Consider the following 23,884-nt stretch of genomic DNA (forward strand, 5'->3'; position numbering starts at 1 on the left):
TGCACTTTGCAGGATTTAATCGCAACTTGAACTTTCGAAGTCTGGAAAATAACTTCCTTAGATGGTCTATGTGCTTGTCTTCAATCATGGATTTAACAATCATGTCGTCCATGTAAACTTCAATCTCTTTATGGATCATATCATGAAATAGAGTTACCATGACTCGCTGATATGTTGCCCCTGCATTCTTCAAACCAAATGGCATGACTTTGTAAAAGTAAGTTCTCCAAGGCGTGATATAAGTAGTATTTTCCATATCATCTGGAGACATCTTTATCTGATTATACCCGAAAAACCCATCCATGAATGAGAAGACGGAGAATTAAGCAAGGTTGTCGACTAAGACGTTAATGTGAGGCAAATAAAAGTTATCCTTTGGGCTCGCTTTATTGAGGTCTCTATAGTCTATGCATATTCTGACCTTACCATCTTTCTTTGGAACTGGGACAACGTTGGTAATCCATTGAGGATATTCAGAACTCGCTAAGAAGCCAACATCAAACTGTTTCTTCACCTCTTCTCTGATTTTTAATGCCATTTCAGGTCTAGTCCTTATGAGCTTTTGCTTGACAGGAGGACATTCAGATTTGAGTAGCAAGTGGTGCTCGACGATGTTGGCGTCTAAACCAAACATATCTTGACACGATCAAGCGAAAACGTCTACATACTCTTGAAGCAACTTAACCAACTCAGTATGCACGTACTCTTCGAGGGACGCCCTAATTTTCACTTCTTTTATGGCTTCCTCGGAACCCAGATTGATAACTTCCACTGACTCTTGATGAAGTTGAATCTCTTTTTGCTCGTGCTCAAGGAGCCTTACTAGTTCAGCCGACAATTCACAATCTTCCTCACCATCGTCTTCGACTTTGTTAATTGAAAATCCAGAGTTACAAGAGATATCATCCATGTTATTACCAATGGATTCGTTTTCTCTACATGTTTATGAGCTTATTTTTAGAATGTTTTTTTAAAAAATGAAAAGAAAAGAAACTTTTGCCATTTATTTTTATGAAAAACAAAATAAAAGAAAGGAAGGAAACAAGATTATTTATTGATGATATAATGCTTTAAAAATATTGAGACATTTACAAGCTATCCTCTTGTAACGGGCAAGGACATTGGAGTGAAAAAACAAATTGCATTACGTTGTAACAGAAAAGACCGTGGGGACCATGAAGGCCGTCCAATTGTTTAGCGTGAAGCCAGGTGAGCACTGACGCACGAAGCTGGAGACTTTTCTTTTGCTTTCACCTTCAATAACCACCACGACGTCGTCACATTGAAACCTAACACTGTTGAACTTGATAGAGCATAACTTCTTCTGATTCTCTTGATTTGGCAGGCGCGGCGATGGATGATAACCAATACCGAAGCGATTATGCTTCTCAGCAACATCTACTGTTTGACCCCAACCCGAAGGAGTAACCTTCTCAAGAGTTTCCCTGACGCTCTTCATAGATGATATGACCACTTCTGTCACCTTGTCCTGAACGGATGTAGCAGAACTGATGTCTTCAAATCCCAAGCAATGGAAAGGAACCTTAGTTATGCATTATTCGATTTCAACATACCGAAACGATGATAGCTCACCGACAAGCAAATCCTCTTCGCCACAAACAATAATCAATTTGTCCTCAAACATGAATTTAAACTTTTGGTATAGTGTAGAAGTCATTGCCCCAATAGCGTGGATGGATGGTCTTCCTAGTAGGCAACAGTAAACTGGATTGATATCCTTCACTTGAAAAGTAATGGTGAACAAATGTGGTCCTACTCTGATAGGTAGATCGACTTCGCCAATTACTTGTCTTCTGGAGCCGTCAAAAGCCCTTACAACCAAGGCACTGGCTCTCATCTCCGTCCCTTCTATCAACAACGGACTTAATGTGTTCTTGAGAAACACATTAAGGGAGGAACCGGTATCCACTAGGACTCGAGATAAAAGTGTATCCATACATGTGACAATAATGTGTGAGGCTTTATTATGAGCAATTTCCTCAGCAGGCAATTCAACATCATTGAATCCTAAATATCGACTGTCCGATTTATGTTAAATATGTAATGTTTTATTTTTGATTATGTGATTGTTTCTACTTCAATATGATTCAAAAATACACCTCTATAAGATTTACGGAGATACATTTCTGAAAGCAAAATAGACATAAATCTAAGGTGTGACTCGAAATCAGACATGATTGTGCATGTTTGGGATACATCCGAAGTTATATCTTTGCAATCAGAGAATATTTTGAATTTTCACGAGGGCGTGGTAGTAATATATAGGGTCTTAAGCAATTCCTAATTCTTTATACTGACAAGACAAGTAAAAGTTTTGTTAATAGGTTTAGGATTTTCTTTATTATTAAGAATATTAAGGATCATGGATACAAGGTTTGCTTGTTTGACTTGAAGGTTACTTTGATAAAGCAGCGGAAGATAGTTACTAATAGGAAGAAGCTTACTTTGATAAAGCAGCGGAAGATAATTACTAATAGGAAGTAGTTCGATGTGTATTCTCTTTATCTATCTTTATGTGTCATGTCTTAACTCGTATATGAACTTATTGATTGTTTTGTATTGTAACTATAGAAAACACAAAGTTGAGCAAAAGAGTCTCAAATCCCAATGACTAAAAAATAAAGAATATTCACTAGATGCATTTCTTAAGTCAATATGTAACAATACAAAATCCCCATGAAAATGAGGTATACAGCGCCATTGTTTCTGTACACAACCTATATCTAATCTAAAAGTTTTATACAATTGGAAAAAGATTCAAAACCAATAGCTGATTTCCGGAATCATCGGTCATGGCTCCTATTCTTGGATCTACAATCTACAACCAAAACCTGGTCTTCCAAATTTCATGTACAACATAAGGCTCATGAGGCTCTGTGAACATTCACATTCTCATGAACACTCAACACAACATTCCTCATCTCAGGAAAGACGGAGACAAGTAGAAGTTCCAAAATCGCATACGCAAGTTGCTTCACACATACAGTAGACTAAAAAGCAAACAAGACATAGAATTGTTAGTTTAGCAGAACTTTTTTCAAGCAGACACCAGAAGTAGATGCAAACACAAGAAAGAAGTTTACAACAAGTGAATACAATACAGCAATGGAGTAGGAATGTAACCTGACTGAAGTAATATATATCCCTTGCACAACGTCTGTACTGCTTATGTCCGATCAAGCTGACTAAAGTTGTTGGAGTTCCATCTGGTGAAAATGGAGATAGGATAACTTCATATGTAAAAGTTTGAGGTGTAAATTATGAAAATGGAACTACTATATTTCATCCTTCACAAGATTCTAAAGACATACAAAGAAACTTCAAAATACCATAACATTTAAAGGCCTTCTACAGCAACTACGAAACTATGTTGACCATAAAATTTCTTCAATGGAGTCTAAAATGTCGACAAATAAAAAATTTGAACAAATTAATGATCATAAAAACGTTTCCTTTCATATCTTTATGGTTGCAGAAATAGTACTCCATAAATCCTTGATTAACTGTAAACTTGTTCAACTATCCCTAGTTCCGATCATAGCAAGCTTGCAATTACACTAACACACTCTCTGAGGTCTAAAATAACAATAAAATATTCATATGACTTAGATACTCAACTAATTAGTAAAACACCTCAATAATAAACTTAATTACTACTAGTCTCTTTGAATCAATCTTCTCATCTCGGGTCCTATCATTATCATATTACTTTTTTACATTCATTTTTGTGAAAAGAGTGTGTTGGAAGGGTATAATTACCAACAAGAAAACCATGGGGCATGAAAATGACACATAAACTGGTGAGGTGTCAATGCAAATGAGTCACTTAACAGGGTGTTTATTAGTCATAGACTCAATTTCGAAGAAAATAACAAAATTACAGATATGAAGAATAAACAAAGCATCAAAAGTAGAAGAATATATCCATTAACAACCAATCTAAAATTAATCAACATAGATTTCTACGTAAACTAAAACTTACCAAACAGCAATTTCTTGATGTCACTTTCTCTACGTGCAGCCTCAAGTTGTTGCTCGAAAGACCCGGATTCGTGTTTCGTGATATTGCGCCCCTCAGATCCACTTACTGTTTGAGAAGATTTTTGATCACTGCCACCATTTGTCATCTGAAGTGTCCCTATTCTCAAAAAAAATGTACCACCAGGCCAGAGGAACTGAAAAATACAGTTACAAAACATCAAACATATACACAAACCAATGTCCCTAACATAATTTTTTCATTTTTGTCGGGTGATGATTCCATCCAAATTCAAGAAAAGGCAACTGTAAATTTAAGGCAACACTTTATCCCTTCACCAGTAATTAGGTTTTCGGTTCACCAAACAGAAAACATAAAAAACACAGGACGCATTGAGCATATTTTGATGAGAATACTACACTGCAACTGTGAACCCTAAGTTAATTTCATTAGAATCCACAAAGTAGCCAATGGAAATTGGGCTCTTGTGTGAAAAGATGTGCTACTGTGCTAGATGTATTAAAACCTTTTTTGGGCAAACAAGAGCAAAATAACGAGGCAATGAAATTAGGTTAAAAGGTTCTAGATTCATTTTATTAAAAATAAATAAAACTTTATTCATCCGTAGATATATGGCCATTAATCGGGTTACTGATAACCAAGTAACCTAGTTTACTCTGTTAATTTGTATAAAAAAGCTTCATTTCTCCGAGTTGGCATATAATATCCCGGTCGGCATTTAATGTCCCAGTAAAAAACGTTTGAAAATCCTTACATCTTGGAGCCACCGGATCCCTTTTGCAACAGTTTCCTCTCTCCGAAGCAAGTGAATCTGCCTCAGGAGCCAATCATCAATAGCATCTTCCATCACCAACTGTAATATCTGTTTTGACATCCAAAAGACTTGTCGTCTGCATTAATAGAAGTGTAATATATTAGCTACTTCTAAGCCCAGGAAATTAAACAGATCAACAAAGTCATGACCTATTTTCTGTATTAACATAAATGGTGATATTAGCTACTTCCGAGTCTGTGAAATTAATCAAATCAACAGCATCATGATTCATGATACTTATTTTGAATTAAATTTAGCTCAACTTATTTTGATATGTTGAGCTAAAATAATTTAAATATAACAATGAGAGGTGCAAGCACAAAACTCTAACTCACTTCACCGTGTGGTTTCAAACCATATCAAAATTAAAAAAGGACTGTCATTTTAAAATCATGAGTTGTTAGGTGTAATGCAAGTTTAGGAATGAGTCGGGTCTCTAACACCGAGCGATTTACATAATACAATAAGATAACTTGCAAACTGAAAATATACTTAAAAAGACAACACCAAAGGAAGGCTCTGCAAATTGGTATAAGAATACAAAATTTAGACAAAATAGTGTTAGGCATTGTTTCTAGCAATTACTGACTTGAATAAACGGAAGGACCAAATAGAGTAATATACCTTATCCAACCTCTCTTCTTAAGTTTAAATATCGTGTCAACCAAATTCAAAAGAGGGACACTGACATTAGATGGGGACCACTGCAAAAAAAAATCAAACTTATTACAACCTCCATCCTAAAATAAGTGTCATAGTAGAGACACTTTCACACCGCTTAAGAAAATGTAATAAATGAAAGAAAAAGAATGACGGTTTTACAAAATTATCCTTATTGGCTATTGATGTAGGTGTATTTTAGTTATCATTAATGCAAGGTGAGAGAAATAATAAATTAAGAGTATTAATTAGGGTTATAATTGGAAATTCAAATATAAAAAATGCATTGGAAACTAAAAGTGATACTTCTGTGTTTTTAACCAAAAACAGAAGTGTTTGCATAAAAAATGAATGCAAAAATCCAAAATTGTCCCGTGAAACTCCCTTCCTGCTCCCTCCAAGTTCTCAAATTACTATTATTTAGAGAAGAGTAAAATGAGGAGGGGCTACACCAAGCATGTTTCCAGAATACTTTCCTGAACACCAATATGTTTGCCTAATGCTTCTCGTTTTTAATTTATGAAAGAAAAAACAAGTTATTGGAAACAGCTTCCTACCAAAGCATTTGGCAAATAAATATTAGGGGTAAAAGAGATTTAAAGATCAAACAAGTCTGTGAAAGTTAGGATGCCCGATAATAGTTCAGCTTCTTCAAATATTTGGTGGATTAATCTGATGGGCAACACAAGAAAATGAACCAAGCTTTTAGCGTGCTAATGAATGAACTTAGTAAAGTACAGATAAATTCCTTCTTTTCATTTGAAGTTTTTTGTCAGAAAGGGAGAAAATAAAGCAATGGAAATATTAATGTTGTATGGTTTTCATCACGGTTGACATTCCTTGACAAAGCATGCCCGCATTCTAGACTGCAATATATTCCAGAAACAATAACCAGCAAGTAAATAATCTAAGCACACACCGATAATTACTAGAGCAGAAAGTCAAGCTTCTCAATCATTAAAGACTTAAAATGTAAAGAGTAACTTAGAAAAGCAAACTCAGCAAACTACACAGACCTCAGGTGGTACTCCCACAGGATCCTCCAAATTATTGCGAGTAAGAACTAAATTTGCAGCTGGAACATCATTGCTAACCCTAGCTTCCACCGACAGATCACGCTTTCTATCAAAATCCAAGTTGCTGGACTCGTCAGTATGGTCTGTTAAAAGTGGTGGGTGACCCTTCGAGATCAATGCATTGTCAGATTGCCATCCATTATCTTGTACTTCTTCTCTGTCTATATTATCATGGTCTAAATTACTGTTCCTATCACCTTCCTCAGTATCAGAGCTTAGCACACTTTCTGTGGCACTTCGCTGTGGGGTACTTTTATCCAATTCATCTGCATTCCAGGACAAGTACAATGTGGTAGATGTAGAAGACCCTTCATTGAAGAGGGATGGTGATCCACTAACCTTTCGCCTTAAACCATCTGAAACCCCCTTGAATTGGCGTACAATATCATCCACAGCATCATCTACATTGACTATTGATATAAAACATTCAAACATTGTGTTTGGAATCAGTACAAAGAAAAACTCAAAAAATAAAATAAAAAGGTATATAATAAACTAAAGAAAATGAAATTAATCCTCTTATAAATAAGTATATAACAATCCAGTTCATTTTACAAAGAAAATGAAAGAAAAGGCTCTAGTCCAAAACAGTTTCTATCAACAGAAAAGTCATATCATAAAATACATCATAGTAGCTGCATGGCCATCTATTATATCCTGCTCATACCCACAAATATGACAGAAGTTTATGTCTAATGGCTTGAATCACCAAATCACGGAGAAACGGCATACTAAAATGGCAGAGCATGAAGCTTTTTTGTTTCAGTTCTACTCAATCTTTCTTTTTAATGTATTATAATGGTAACTGGGCTTTTAACGATTTCACAAGTTTTATAATAGAATTACCAATCAAACATGCTATTTATTCAAAGATTGACAAGAGAGTATCAATCCCGATAGCAGCCCCAAAAATAGGATAGCGGGATAACTGCTATTTGACTATTTTTTAGACTAATTTTATGAATAATTTATAAAACATATATTTAATATTTAATGTAAAACCAAACAAATAAAAGAGGAAGAAGAAGAATAGAGTTATTATATGACTATTACTTAAGGAAATCATAGGACAATATGAATAAAGAGAAAAGAAAGAAAGAGAAGAAAGAAGAACGAAGAAAGAAGAAAGAAGATAGAAGAAAGAAGAAAGAAGAAAGAAGAAAAGAGAAGTAAAAAACAACTTGAGAAGCACTTATTTTAAGGGTAAATCTGAGTTTTCGCGTTCAAAACAGTTCAAACACACTCGGGCCGGGAAGCGCTACACTCCCGCTAAACATCAGATGGCGGCCACTTTCTCAAATTGAGACGCAAACCGCTCCTCCATAGCGGAGGGTCACCGCTCCGCGCCGCTATCCCGGGATAGCGCCGCTATCAATAGAATAACTACAGCCTGAGTTCTTAAACTTCCTTATGACATAAAACCAAAATGTTACAGCTAAAAACTATATACCTGCCAAGGTCTTTATCACAGAAGAAGATTTCCCAAACGAGTAGTTCTTCAGGAATAAAAGAGACAATAGTTTGTTAGATTCTATTTTTTAAACCCAAAAATTACCAAGAGGGATTATAAAAAAGTAACTAATTAAAAGCAACGCTAAGAAACATCAAGCAGATACACACCTTTGAGGAAACACTAAAAAAATCCCATACTTCGTGTTGTTCAGCAACATTAGCAATTGATAGAAGATCCTGATGTAAGACAGCATAAATTAACGATAGACAGAATTGTTAAACAGTTAAAAAAAAAGGAAACCGTCTATTTAAAGATATTACTTTTTTGGAACAAGGAATAAAATACCTTGAGATATTTATCAAGCTGAATGCAACGTTGATGTACAAAGGCATCATCAGTGCTTGAGGAAAATATCCTTTTAGGAGGCAAATGTAATGTGTAATTAGGAATATCTTTAAGATGTCGATGCAATCGCTCAAAATTCCTGTATCTGTATACCAACAAAAGATATTATTGTAATGTCAAAGCACACATAAAGATGGAGAGAGTTTATCATATTTATTCTGCATGATGGAGCAGTTTAAACTCAAAAAAGGAGAGAAATATTAGACAGGAAATTATAATTTGGTGATCCTAGCATTTCATTTTGTCATTAGAGAACCAAAAGAAATTATGGCAGTCACCTATGATAAAAGGTACAGATAAAAGACAGAACACGCAATTTTGTGATTCGAAGATTCTTCGGATTTGGATTGGGTCTAACTCAACTCATACAAATCGGCTTTTAAGGTGAGGACTGCTCACTTTATAAATGTTAAGAGTTCCACATCAGACGTGGAAGACAATCCTCACCCTACAAGCCGATTTTGTATCGATGAGTTAGACCCAACTACATTTCATAACATGATATCAAAACCTAGTTTAAGATCCGACGGGTCACCTGCTATCAGGTTTCTGCTGCTGCTATCGGATCACGCACCATTTATTTCCACGCCCTAGATGTTCAGTCTTGGGCGTGAGGGAGTGTGTTAAGTGTTACAAATCGGACAATATATGATCCGAACATGTGCTTATAAGTGGGGGCAGTTCTGACCCTACAAGTCAGTTTTGTATGGATGAATTAGACTCAACCATAGGTCTTAACGATAAACATATTTTTAGGTCATATCTCATTTAATACGAGACTCCACACACACTTAGGAATGGACATCTAGAGCGTGACCCGATAACACGTGGTTGTATGGATCTTGAATTGGCTCTGTTAAGAGTCTCACATCGGACAATATATGGTCTGAACATGTGTTTATAAATAGAGGCAGTCCTCACTCTACCAACCGGTTTTGTAGGGTTGAGTTAAGCCCAAACCACACATTCTTAACATGGTATCAGAGCCTCGTTTAAGATCCGGTGGGCCACCTGCTATGATTTCCGCTATCGGGCCACCCACCATTTATTTCCACGCTCCAGATGTCCAGTCCTGGGCGTGAGGGGGTGTGTTAAGAGTCCCACATCGGACAATATATGGTCTGAACATGTGTTTATAAATAGAGGCAGTCCTCACTCTACCAACCGGTTTTGTAGGGTTGAGTTAGGCCCAAACCACACATTCTTAACAGGCTATAATATTATCCTATAATTTGGGTTGGGCTTAACTCAACCAATAAAATTGGTTTGTAAGATGAGGAGTGTCCTTACTTTATAAACTAATTTTCAGGTCATATCTCATTCAATAAGACTCTAAATAAACCTATTTTATTTTGTAACATTAAACCCAAAATAGGGAAAAGAGAAAGATTAAACAAGAAAGTACAATTCAGTTATCTTGGCATTTTATTTAGATAGAACAAAAAATATAACGCCTTGCAGATACCCAGTTTAAGTTGAAATCAAATTGTTTGTAAAATTTCAAATTTTAAACAAGTATAAAATGTGCAAGCTCGATCGCTCATTACTACAGAAATGTACTACACCCTTTGTCCCAAAATGATTGTCGCATCTTATAAAATTATTTGCCCCAAACTAAGTGTTGCATTTTAGTTTTCAATGCAATTCTAATGTTTATCTTCCAATTATGGCATCTAATTAATACTCTCAATTTATTATTCTCTCACTCTGCATTTATGATATTTCGAGTACACCAATAGTAAACAAGGATAGTTTGGTAAAAATATTATTCTCTCTCTTTCATTTATTACATTTTTTTAATCGGTGTGAAATGACCAACTATGACAATTATTTTGATACGGAGGAAGTAGTATGAAAGAAGCAAACCTTCTTTTTACGAACCAAGTTCTATTTTGTGCATCAGTAACTTCAATTGAGTAGACAGCAAAAGATGTGGCCCCAATTTTCTCAAAATATGCTCCCTTAACCTGTAATGTTTAAGTAGACAAAAACAATAATCAACAAGTACTCACAGTGAAATATTATATCAGAAATACCATCAGTACAATCCTGATTTATGAAAGGGTACGCGGGTAAAGAAAGCAGATTCTAAACCAATGTGCTTTTTAGAATACTAGTATATTTCAAAGCTATTAAAGCCAAAAATGCATACCCGGCACTGGAGCTTTGAAGATAATTGCCCTTCTTTCCTAACTATCATGTCAGAAGAACTCTTTCCCCGAAATCCTTCACCATGCCTCTCAAATTCTGGGTTGTAAAACTCTGAAATAATGGAGCTGCTTTCTTGATTGGGTTGAACTCCCAAGGCAGAAGCACTGCTAGACCTCTTTAGTGAACTTTTATACCCATCAGAAGCAACATCCTTTGTACCCTTCACATTATCAACTCTAAGCTCTTCATCAAAAGATAACTTCTTATCAGGGTTTTGAGAAGATTCTGACCTATTTGTTCTTGCAACACTTTGTAGGTGATCCGAAACCAAGTCATGCGTTGAAGGTAGATAAGACTTCACTTCTGGAGCTTCATACTTTCCACGTTTACTTACTAATGTTTCCTGGGCCAATTTTCTACTCGGCAATGAGCTGTCAGTAGCAGGACTCTTAGTAGGAAGATCCTTAGATCCAGGTTTGACAATTTTGTTCTCTTTCCTTTTGTAATTCCTTCCTTTCGCCCACATGTTCTCAAGATTCTCAGGCATGAGAATTTCAGTCCTCCGCTGAGTTGCAACCTCCAACATTCGTGCCCAATCAGCAGGCTTGGCCTGTGAAGATTCTTGCTGGAGTGGATTATATTGTAATGATGTCTCTCTCCGGTCACTTGTTTTAGATAATGTCATACCAGTTTCTTGATTTAAAGATGGATGCTTATAAGAGGGTGTAAGATTGTCGTGTCCACCCCCAGTAGCAACAGAATGGCCTTGACCATGACTTGCTACATTAGTCGATTGATCGCCACCAGTCCACTTTTTACCGTCATCGTTAAGGAGGAGGAGAAGGGTTTCAATGAGCTCATTTATAAACCTGATAAAAATATGTACATATTTTATTACAAGTATGTAGTAAAAACTAACAGAAACGAAGTTGAAAAATGCTAAACCAATTTTTCCATCTCATAGATGACAATATGATATTTTTCTTTATCAAATCAGGAAGCAAATGCTCTACAAATTCTGTATTAAAATGTTTTCAAATTCAACTATTGCACTTAAACATGTAGAGCATAAAATCTTTCACATGTCTTCGCCAAAATCTAAATAGCATAAGCTTTTGGTATAAGTGACAGTGTAGTCTACGGCAGATGGCAGAAAATAGCAGCAGGACAAAACTCGGCCAAACTCCGCCATGAAAATTGTTGATATTTGTAAATATATAATGTTAAGAATATTTGTATATAAAATAGTCTCACCGATTATTTCATGTAATTAGTTATAATCTTTCTCTATATAATAAAATCTTTGTAGTGCTTTTCAAAACACACGGTTTATTCAAATGTCTCTTAGTCTCTTGTATTTCAACATGGTATCTATGGTATCTAGAGCCTACTGAGAGACAACCCTTCACCGTGCTTTACCCGGTTGGCCCATTATTTTCCGGTGAGATTTTTTTTGCAAACCGTGTCATAACTCCAATTTGCCTTCCATACACTGTCGTGACTCATTCCGGCATCAGTTTTCAAAATTCTCCAGTCACCACCGTATTGCCGTTGCCATCCGCCGTCGCTATTGTTCCAGGCGACCTTTCAGCAAACTAACCTTCTCGGCAGAAGCGCCTCCTCCGATCCAGCCTTTCCCCACTTTTCACCTGCAGAAACTTCCACACGCGCCACCTTCGTCTCTACGCGTGGGCCTCGCGTGTGGGCACCTGATCCGCACGCGACAGCATATCCGACGGCCGATCCTAATTTTTCCACCGTCCCACTCTCCATAGTGCAACTGTTTCAGATCCAATCTAAGATTTTATTTTCCACTTGCGGAAAATTGTGATCCAGTTCAAACAGAGCCTTTTTCACCCGGTTCACATGATATTTTCTCTCTTCAGATACTCATGGCCACTCCTCATAACTTTACGTCAAACTACGATGATTTTCTCAGGTGGTATCAGAATTATCAGAACTTAGATTCTACTGCTCGGTAGCACACACTGGTAATTTATCTGTTTGTCTCTCTCAATCATCTTCTCTTGGATCTATTCTCTTGGACCTTGGGTCCTTGATTCTGGTGAGTCTGATCATGTTACCGGTAATAAAAATACTTTCTCTTCTCTCTCCACATCTGGTTTCTTACCTACTATAACTTCTGCTAATGGTTCTCAAACCCAATCTGAAGGGATTGGTACTGTTCAAATTCTACCTTTTCTCGCTGTTACTTTTGTCCTCTATGTACCTAATTGTCTTTTTAATTTACTTTCAGTCGGTCGTTTAACTCGTTCTCTTGATTGTAGTGTCACATTCACTAACAATAATGTTACCCCGCAGGATCGGAATTCGGGACGGACGATTGGCGTAGGATGTGAGTCTCAAGGCCTTTATTACCTCTCAGTGTCATCTCAGAAATGCTCAACCAAAGATTCTCCACTCACTATCCATGCTTAGTTAGGCCATCCCAATCTTTCCAAACTACATAAGTTGGTGCCAAGTTTATCGAAGGTATCTAATTTACATTGTGAATCGTGTCAGTTAGGGAAACACACTCGTGGTCAGTTTCCCAATCGAATCAATAAACAAGCTTCGTCCTCTTTTGCTTTAGTTCACACCAATGTTTAGGGTCCCTCGCGTACTGTCTCTACTCTTGAGTCTAGGTATTTTGTCACCTTTATTGATGATGTTTCACGTTGCACGTGGTTATTTTTAATGAAGAATAGATTTGAATTATTTTCTATTTTTGAACAATTCTATCAAGAAATAAGAACTCAATTTGGTGTGTTTATCCGTACCTTAAGAAGTGACAATGCCCGTGAACATTTATCCCAACAATTTCAAAATTTTATGTCACACAATGGTATTCTCCATCAAACATATTGCCCTCACACACCTCAACAAAACGGGATAGTCGAATGCAAAAATCGGCATCTCGTAGAAATCACTCGGACCCTACTTCTCCATGGTAATGTTCCACTTCGGTTTTGGGGGGGTGTTGTGCTAACGGCATGTTACCTTATAAATATTTGTCCTTAACAATAAAACCCCACATTCAATCTTTTTTCCCAATTTCCCACTTCACCCAATTCCTCCCCGAGTCTTCGGATCCACATGTTTTGTACACAATCTCTCTCCTAGTCATGATAAACTATCAGCTCAATCACTAAAGTGTGTCTTTCTTGGTTATCATCGATCCCAAAAAGATTATCGTTGTTATTCACATACTATACAACGATACCTCATATCAGCCGATGTCACCTTTTTCGAGTTTGTTCCATATTTCGAGTCCAGACACGTAACTCCAGAACCCATTCAAGAAAGTACTCCCACACCTTTTCCAGCAGTTATTAATGCCCCGCCTACCATTATCCCCCATCAGTCTATGGCTCCTAACTCCCCCACTTCTCGACACTTCAAACATATCAGCGTCGTCACCCAACGTCAGTCGTCCCTGTCCCTGAGGTCATTGCAGACTCTCCTCTGACGCCTCTGCCATCACCGGATCCGATCCTGCAACATGAGTCCGATCTTTCGATTACCCTTCGAAAAGGTATACGTCAAACACGAAATCCTTCTCCACATTATACTGATTTGTGTTATCATCGTCTTTCCCCTTTACAGTATACTTGTTTGTCTTCTTTGTCTTCTGTTTCTATTCCTAAAATCCAGGTGAAGCATTATCTCACCCTGAGTGGAGGAAAGCAATGATTGATGAAATGTGTGCTCTTAAAAGCAATGGTACCTGGGAACTGGTTCCTCTATCCCATGGGAAATCTTTAGTAGGTTGTCGTTGGCTTTGTACAGTGAAGGTTGGTCCAGATGGTAAGATTGATCGATTTAAAGCTCGCTTGGTAGCCAAAGGATACACTCAGATTTTTGGGTTGGATTATAGTGATACCTTCTCGTCTGTAGCCAAGATGGCATCTTTAAGACTTCTAGCCATTGCAGTCATTCGACATTGGTCTCTTCATCAACTTGACATCAAAAATAATTTTTTACATGGTGATCTTGAAGAGGAAGTATATATGAAGCAACCACCTAGGTTTGTTGCTCAAGGGGAGTCATTGAATATGATGTGTAGGTTACACAGGTCTCTTTATGGTCTTAAGCAATCTCCGAGAGCTTGATTCAGCAGATTCAGCATTGTAGTACAACAGTTTGGTATGGTCCGTAGTGAGAAGCTGATCATTCTGTTTTTTATCGTCACTCAGCTCAAGGATGTATTTATCTTATTGTGTATGTAGATGATATTATCATAACTGGTAGTGATCAGCAGGGTATACTCCAGTTAAAATAACATCTATCGGATCAATTTCAGACAAAAGATCTTGGTAAACTTCGCTATTTCTTCGGTGTTGAGGTAGCCCAATCTAAAGATGGTTTGGTGATTTCTCAGCGGAAATATGCTATGGATATTTTGGAAGAAACAGGTTTGTTAAATGCTAAACCAACTGATACTCCTATAGATCTAAGTGTCAAACTACTACCTAATCAAGGGGGAGCCTCAATCTGACTCAGGAAGGTATAAGAGATTGGTTGGAAAGTTGAATTATCTCACAGTCACTCGTCCAGACATTTCTTTTGCAGTTAGTGTGGTAAGTCAATTCTTAAATTTCCCTTGTCAGGAACACATGGATGTTGTTATCCGGATTCTGAGATACATCAAATTTGCTCCAGGAAAAAGTCTAGTGTATGAAAATAAAGGACATACTCAGATAGTTGGCTACTCCGATGCTGATTGGGCAGGGTCACCCATTGATAGACGATCCACCTCTGGGTATTGTGTACTTGTTGGAGGAAATCTTATATCCAGGAAAAATAAGAAACAAAACGTAGTTGCAAGATCAAGCGCCGAGACAGAGTATAGGGTCATGACAATGATAACATGTGAACTTATTTGGTTAAAACAGTTGCGCAAGGAACTTCAAATTGAAGAAGCAAGACCAATGACACTTATTTGTGATAATCAAGCTGCATTGCACATTGCTTCAAATCCAATCTTCCATGAGAGGACCAAACATATTGAGATAGACTGTCACTTTGTCAGAGAGAAAATCAAGTCAGGTGACATCGTCACAAACTCTGTCAACTCTAATGATCAATTGGCAGACGTGTTTACAAAATCCCCACGAAGCCCTAGAGCTAATTATATATGTAACAAGCTTGGTGCATTTAACTTATATGCCCAAGCTTTAGGGGGGGTGTTGATATTTATAAATATAATGTTAAGAATATTTGTATATAGAATAGTCTCACATCGACTATATCATGTAATTAGTTATAATCTCTCTATATATAATAAAGTCTCCGTAGTGTTTTTCAAAACACACGGTTTATTCAAATGTCTCTTAGTCTCCTGTATTTCAACAAAAAGAAATACTCACAAAAAGCAGAAACAACACCAAGAAGACCAAAAAAACAGAATTCATAGGACTTAGAAAAATGGAATTATAAATAGAGAAAACTAGAATTGAGGTCTCGATCACAAAAAAAAAAAAAAACAGAATAATATATTGAGAAATAGAAAAACAGAACTTCTCTTCAAGTTCCAGACTTCAAAATAAAACAAATTCAAGTACCCTTCAAATTTCAGACTTCAAAATATTCAATTCAAAGAACTTCTCAAAACATTTAAAATAAAAGAACTTATTCAAGTTCCAAACTTCAAAATAAAACAGAATTACAAAAACTTGAAAAAACAAAACACTTCTCATTCAAATTCTTCAAAATAGACATTATAAGGTAAAATCTCTAATCTTCTTCTCCCGAATCACCAAATTCCAAAACTTTAGCAAACTACTCCTCCTCCTCTTGTTCTGCCACTGCTACATCACCATTGTTTATATATTCAGTTGGAATTTCCGTCTTCATTAGGGTCCGCCCCTAATCGCCTAAATTGTGGCATTTGACTTGCCTTAATTGTAGGCTCCAACTCCTTCATTGTGTTGGGTTTGAAGGGGTGGATTTAGTCTCACATTGCTTAGAGATATGATTGGTGTTGTGTTTATAAGTGGGGACAATCCTCACCCTTAAGCCGATTTTGTAGGGATGAGTTAGGTCCAACCCAAACTCCAAGATGATATCAGAACCTATCCTAGATTTGTTGTTGGGATTCCTGCATCGTCCAAGCTACGGCCTCGTTGAAGTCCGGGCATGAGCGAGTGTGTTGGAATTCCCGCCTTCATTACGGTCCAACCCTAATCGCCTAAATTTCAACATTTGACTTGTCTTCATTGCAGCCTCCAACATTTTGTTGGGTTTAAAGGGGTGGATTTAGTCTCACATTACTTAGAAATACGGCATGTGTTTTGTTTATAAGTGATGGCAATCCTCATCTTACAAGCCGGTTTTGTATGGATGAGTTAGAGGCTCAACCCACATATTCTAATATGATATCAGAGCCTATTCTAGATCACTTGTTGGGCTTCCCGCATCGTCCACGCTCTGGGCTCATTGAGGCCCGAGCGTGAGGGAGTGTGTTGGAATTTCTGCCTTCACTGCGGTCTGCCCCTAGTCGCCTAAATTGCAGGATTTGGCTTGCTTTAGTTGCAACCTCAAACTCTTTCATTGTGTTAAGTTTGAAGGGGTGGATTTTGTCCCACATGGCTTAGAGATATGGTCAATGTTTATAAGTATGGGCAATTCTCACCCTCTAGTTGGTTTTGTAGGGATGAGTTATGCCCAACCCAAATTCTGAGATATTCTAATTCTTCTTCTTCATCAACCACGCTAACAACCTCTTTTCGTTTTCATTTAGAGGTTGATGTTTGTGCTTGAAGTTTCTCCTTTGTGGTTCTAGCATTTGTAACCTTTCTTTTCCTACTTTGTCGCCTAGTAGTTCTTGTAAAGAAAATAAGAAGGTTGCAAAAGAAAGAGATCGCAGAGAAGAAGAAAAGAAACTAGCATTTGTAACCTTTCTTTTCCTACTTTGTCGCCTAGTAGTTCTTGTAAAGGAAATAAGAAGGTTGCAAAAGGAAGAGAACACAGAGAAGAAGAAAATAATTATGGAGAATGAAAAGGCTAAACGTAATTAGTATTGTTTAATTAGGATCTTAATCCTTTTGGGCCTGTTTTCGGGTCGGGTAAAAAATACCATACAAGACTTCTTCGGATTTTTTAAAAAAGAATCCACTTTTTCCGCCACACCGCAATGCCACAACTTTTCCATGGCACTATGCAATACACTATGGAGCTGCCATAACCGCATTTCAAGATGAGTGGTTCTCAACATGATGATGGAGCCTCAATGACTAAGTTTCTAGAGATTGATCCTTGTCATTACCATTCGGATAGAAACCAACTAATACATAAATGAAAATAGGGAAAATCCCTTTAAATTACAAAATAATACCGCAGAACTTCGAGGGTTGTACCTCCCCTAATGCCAAAATGGCCCATTTCCAACCAAATTCCAAGACATCCTCTCTCTCTCAATCACCCCCTATATTTATAGGGAACACTCTTATTCTCCTAATTAATTAACTCCTATTCTAAAACTACAGTTACATATGACAGTTGCAACAATTACAAATGACAGGGACTGCAGTTGCAGTTACATATGACAGTTATCTTTAATAAAAACGGTCTTCTATTAACTAGCAAGACCCTTACTATCCTCTAATTAAGGGCTCATGTCTAACAATACTCTCCAAAACTATTAGCTTATCATCAAGGTGATTATAAGAGAATAAAATAAACGCAATTACAAAGCTACTTTACTGTCATTGACATTAACACCAAAGTGTTTGCACAATCTTGCAACCCAATTTAACCTCTTTAGTCCCACAGTTGGGAGGACAGATCAACAAACATTTTAGAATTATTGCAGTGGCATATATTGGTCTTTCTTGTGAAATCTTTGTGCGACAAACAACAACACCCTTGCTTGGCGGTTTCATCGGCAGAAATACAGCCAACATGCAAGAAATTCCTTTACTCTTCTTGGCTATTGACCCTTCCTCTTCACCGATTAGATTTACGTTTAGTGGTTCTTCTTTCACAAAAAAAATTGTTTTCTTGATAGTAATTTGTTGCACGCCTCCAATTGTCCCTTTTCCCTCACCTTTCTTCACTTTTGCTTTTAACTTTGAGCGATCCGAAACAACACTCTCACGGCCTCCTTCTTTATTAGAGTTCTCTTCTTAGCTCCTACTTTTTTGACCATGGATATTGTTAAGAAATGTGGTTGGACCTAACTCAATACTACAAAACCGATTGGTAGAGTGAGGATTGCCCCCACTTATAAACACATGTTCTTGATAGTAATTTGTTGCACGCCTCCAATTGTCCCTTTTCCCTCACCTTTCTTCACTTTTGCTTTTAACTTTGAGCGATCCGAAACAACACTCTCACGGCCTCCTTCTTTATTAGAGTTCTCTTCTTAGCTCCTACTTTTTTGACCATGGATATTGTTAAGAAATGTGGTCGGGCCTAACTCAATACTACAAAACCGATTGGTAGAGTGAGGATTGCCCCCACTTATAAACACATGTTCAGGCCATATATTGTCCGATGTGGGACTCTTAACACACTCCCTCACGCCCAGGACTGGACATCTGGAGCGTGGAAATAAATGGTGGATGGCCCAATAGCGGAAACCATAGTAGGTGGCCCACTGAATCTTAAACCAGACTCTGATACCATGTTAAGAAATGTGGTTGGGCCTAACTCAACCCTACAAAATCGGTTGGTAGAGTGAGGACTGACCCCACTTATAAACACATGTTCAGACCATATATTGTCCGATGTTGGACTCTTAACAGATATTATACTTTCTTGATTCCACTATTTCTTCTCTATTGAATCAGTTTCTGGCCCAAGTTGCTTAATAATTGTCTCCATAAAATTTCCCCAAGTGGCAACTGAATTTGTTGAAACCCATATTGGTACTATGTGATGACTCTACCACTCATCCTCTACATAACTTTTGGTATTTGATCTTCTTTATATACACCTCCTGCATCAAAATATTTCTCAACCTTGATCATCATCCACCCAACAACATCCCTTTATTCAAAGATTAGTATTGCTAGTTGTAACTCTTTGAGTTCTCTTCTCCGATCTCTAAATTCCTTCAACACTTCATGAAAAATACCAAACATTCCTTCCATTCTTGATGCCAACTCCATTTTTCTTTTTTTTTTTTACTATTTCGGATCAAAAGTGCTCCGATATCAGTTAATAGAAACCAACTGATACACAAAATGAAATAGGAAAAATCCCTTTGAATTACAAAATAATATCCAGAACTAACTTCAATTATCTGCACCTTCTCCCCTAATGCCAAAATGGCCCCTTCCCAACCAAATTCCAAGATATCTTCTCTCTCAATCACCCCCCTTTATTTATTGCATATATGAGACTAGATAATTCACAGACTAGCACTACCTTAGCACTGAAATAGTTATGACAGTTGTATAGTACACTGGCAGCTGTCAGTTAGCCATAGGGTAACCTGTTATTACAGGTGATCACTTAGCTTCTTTTAAAGCAAGTGTTTTCATCGAATTGTAATAGAATTGAGCTCAATGAAAATAGAAATTCAGAGATCAATTGAAAATCTCTCTTAGTTTCTAATATTACATGAAGGGGGTAAAAGGGGGGTAAGCTAGACATATATAGTATAAAATCATTCGCGTGTCCTCACCTAACAGCTTAAATTTTTATGAGATAGTTAAATAATGATGTTCTTGATTAAACAATGTGATCAACGGCCTCACTTATTCTAGCTTCATAGTTTTAAATCCACAACTTCAAAAAGAAAAACAAAGAAAAAAAAGTCAAAACACAATACAATCATTTTGGACTTGTATGACAGTGACATACATAAATAGGAGAAGGTGGACAATTAAGTAGAGTCATACTCTGCACCATAACAATGTTTGACAATTATTGTTTGTCATTACTCTCTTTTCTTATCTTCCTGTTTTCTGCCTACTTAACCAAGTGAGCCCTGAATATGTTTTTAACCAAGGGAAAAACATCCCACTCCCTATTAAACAGGCATTCCGCAAAAGACTAATCAAAATCTTGAATATGAGGCAGCAACAATCGTCCATAGAGCCCATATTGTTAAGATCCACCAACCCGAAAATGAATAATTGCAAAAATAAATGTAAGACAAAATATTCAACAACATACACAGGGCTTGCCAAATTCATAACAGGCTGCATCACCAAGCAAGTCAAAAGTTCCCGAGCTATTGAGCGAATCACGGGACAGTGAGCTTCTCGTTGCCTTAGTACTGTGGCTAAAAGTGCACTCATTAGCCGCTGAAGAACCTACAAAAAGAGCATTTGTCAGATAAGATAAAATAAATAGCTCTCAAAAGAAACATATATAACATCGGAACACTCCGCTGATCCACTCACACCTTGTACTCACTCTCAGGAGATATTAGTGCTGGATGAAGCTCCTTAGAGTTCAACAAATGAAATTTCAATCTGTCATCCCTCTCCTCTGAAGATAATGTTTTCATAACATCGACACCTATAGCAGCTTGATTTCTTCTGAAAAGTTCCAAGTGCTCGCCTATTAAATCAACTAAATCCCTGGAATGTAAATGAATCAAAAGAAGACCGTTAGTAGTTTCCGTAATACTCTCTTTGGTGGCAATTATGGGAGATGAAAAATAACATACCTAGTCAACAAGTCAACAAGGTTTATCTCTTTAACTCTTGCTGATATTTCGGCAAGAACATCCATGACTATAGCATGTATCTGGTCAGGAAACTCCCTATCGGGAGTAATTTCCGAGTACCACAAATCAACTACGAAATCCTTCAAAATCTTATCAATAAAATCACCCATTGCTTCTTCAACAACAGGAGAATCAATTTTCCTCTTCCACTTAACCGGGGAAGGCGCACTAGAGAGGCGTGGATCATTCAAAGACAACTGTTTTTTTTCTAAATGAGATAGATATGTATGTGATCTAGGTTGTCGAACCTTCCAACGAAATTCCACATTATTTACAAGAATGCGCAAAGCACAAACAAATAGAATTGACATTGGTACATTCATCCACATTGATTTACTCGTATCTGTGACAGATGATCAACATAGATAACGTGAGTACAAAGAAAGAAAAAACACCAATTGAACACAGTACAAATATAATTATACAACTGTCTTTATTGTTTCCTTCTAACATAGATAGAGAGCAAGGTTGTCAAGATCGGGAGGGGATGATAAGATCGTTACTAAGATCGAGAGGAGGTAGCAAGATCGTAAAACATAAGATCGTAATAAAAATTGTAAAATATTACTAAGACAAAAAATAATACTATATATTTGAAGTTTCTTTAAATATATTTTGGCATACAAGTGTATTCTAGGGAAAATGGCCTCCGCCAAACCATAATTATTACGCCTCCGCATCTTGTCATCCTTCTGGGCTTGTAATGATTGTGGCCAGAAAACGGCCAATCATGGCCGAGACTGGCCAAGATTGCACATAATAATGGTTTTACGATTGTTTTCACAATTTGGCTACAACCCACGATTCTACTTAAAATCGGGATCGTTGGGGGCGAGTGAGATCTCAAAAGCATAAGATTTTAAGATCTAGATTGAGATCCTGACAACCTTGACAAAAACACTTTGTCCTCGAAAGGTGCATAGCCTAGTGGTATAGGGTTGGGAGGCTGACGAAGTAATAAGAAAGGTCCAGAGCATAGTCCCCGCTACACTACTAAAAAAATCACACACCCTAAGAAACTAACCTCTAACATTTGCTTAAAACAAACAAAGACGCCACATTTGCAGTCAACTAAAGTCCAAAACCATAAAGAACAAATGATATTAGAGCACAACCATCCAAAACCGCAATAATCCCAAACTAAACAATCACAATAACTTGATGCATGTATGGAATTTCATATCAATGACTATTCCCAACGAACTTAATAGTTAGCACCTATCATCAACAAAGACTAAGCAAGCAAAATAGATCAAAGTTGAGCTAAGAATTCCAACAAAAAGTAACTGAAATCCCGATGAGAAGAAATGGAATCAGAAGTGCAACTGAATGAGACTTACTGGTGAGAAAATAAGAAACGGCGAAAATAGAGAGGGACCACCAGAGAGTGCGGAGCTTGAGCTCTTGGATCAGATCATTGACACTCTCCATGGACTTCTTCATTGAACCTTCACCGCCAAAATCAAACAAGAGCGTTGGAAATCATGGAGAAGCTTAATTTACCCTAGGTCGAAATCTTGTGTTTGGGTTTGATTCCTTTGATTTGCTCTGGTTTGAAAGAAAGAGAAAAAGAGTAATACCTGGAAATTGAAATTGAAATTGAAATTGAAAAGAATATTCTTTGTGTTGTGGGTTATGAGTTGGTCCTCTTTTCTAAAGTGCTGCCACCAGAGAAAACGATTACGTGCGTGACCTGTAATGTTAACTCATTTTTTCACGGAGCGTTATAGTATTATTTATTCACATGATGAATTTTATTTTAAAAAGTGTTTAATTTTTAATTCTCGATTTCTCCTTTTCACGAGATTTCATGTTGCTTATTTAAATGTGAAATTTTTATTTAAATAATTTTGTGAAATTTTGTTAGTTATTATATATGCGTCTTATAACCTCTTTTACTTTCTTCTTTCTCTTCCATAATTTTTCAATCTTTCAAGAAAAAATTCTTATGCTCAAACCTTGGAAGAAGTTTCAATGACAGACTTCGGAAACTCCCTTCTAGAAAAGTTTTAATAGCAGATTTTGAATATAACATATAATATTATTCGCTTCTTCCTAAAAGTATTTAAGAACATTAATTTCATGAATCATAGTGTGAGAAGTTTTTGAAGAGATCTAATTTTTTTTTCTTTTTAAAACTCTATTTTACTAAGGAGTTTTTTGTGAGGATAGATTATGTAAAATACTATTTTCTTCACAAAATGCTTCAAAAAATTATTTTCAAATCCTCCACGATGATCACTAAGAATTATTGTTATCCTATAAATTTATGAAATTTGATTTTTTTTGGCAGAAGGTGGAGAATAACTTATGCGACTTATCCTTGTGCCTTAGGAATTTAACTCATATCAATCTAGAATATTCATCATCAATGTTAATTTCATATTTTTACCATTGATTAATAAGGTCTTCACATGAAAAAATAAATCAATGCATAAAAATTCAAGAGGTCTAGATGATGAAACAACATTCTTTGATAAAAAAGTTTTACTTTATTTTTCTTTTTGATATGTCTCACAAAAAAACATCTGAATGATATTTTAGATTAGGTAATGCTCTGATTAGCTTTAGTTTGTTTTTCTAAAAAATTAATCTTAAGCTAGCATGCCTGGATTACTTG

The 23,884-nt window shown here is 36.7% G+C and overlaps 1 protein-coding gene across 2 annotated transcripts; it reads right to left on the reverse strand.

Annotated features, from left to right (window-relative positions):
* Positions 1-2,633: 2,633 nt before the first annotated feature.
* LOC127108160 (uncharacterized) lies at positions 2,634-23,007 on the reverse strand. 2 transcript variants are annotated; one of them, XM_051045587.1, is made up of 16 exons: positions 22,845-23,007; positions 22,605-22,712; positions 21,205-21,607; positions 20,938-21,115; positions 20,706-20,845; positions 10,582-11,449; positions 10,296-10,396; positions 8,370-8,514; positions 8,192-8,260; positions 8,022-8,067; positions 6,512-6,981; positions 5,460-5,539; positions 4,776-4,911; positions 4,004-4,196; positions 3,145-3,227; positions 2,634-3,011 (listed from the first exon to the last, which is right to left on the reverse strand). In XM_051045587.1, the coding sequence occupies exons 2-16, from the start codon at positions 22,705-22,707 to the stop codon at positions 2,886-2,888; spliced, it is 3,141 nt and encodes a 1,046-aa protein (XP_050901544.1). In that variant the 5' UTR covers positions 22,708-22,712; positions 22,845-23,007; the 3' UTR covers positions 2,634-2,885. The 2 variants fall into 2 exon arrangements, 1 of the variants encoding a protein (XP_050901544.1); XR_007795971.1 differs by lacking the exons at positions 2,634-3,011; positions 3,145-3,227; positions 5,460-5,539 and having other exon boundaries at positions 4,008-4,196; positions 22,605-22,973.
* Positions 23,008-23,884: the final 877 nt, after the last annotated feature.

This window comes from Lathyrus oleraceus, chromosome 7 (assembly GCF_024323335.1).
Source record: "Lathyrus oleraceus cultivar Zhongwan6 chromosome 7, CAAS_Psat_ZW6_1.0, whole genome shotgun sequence".
NCBI classification, from domain to species: Eukaryota; Viridiplantae; Streptophyta; class Magnoliopsida; order Fabales; family Fabaceae; genus Lathyrus; species Lathyrus oleraceus.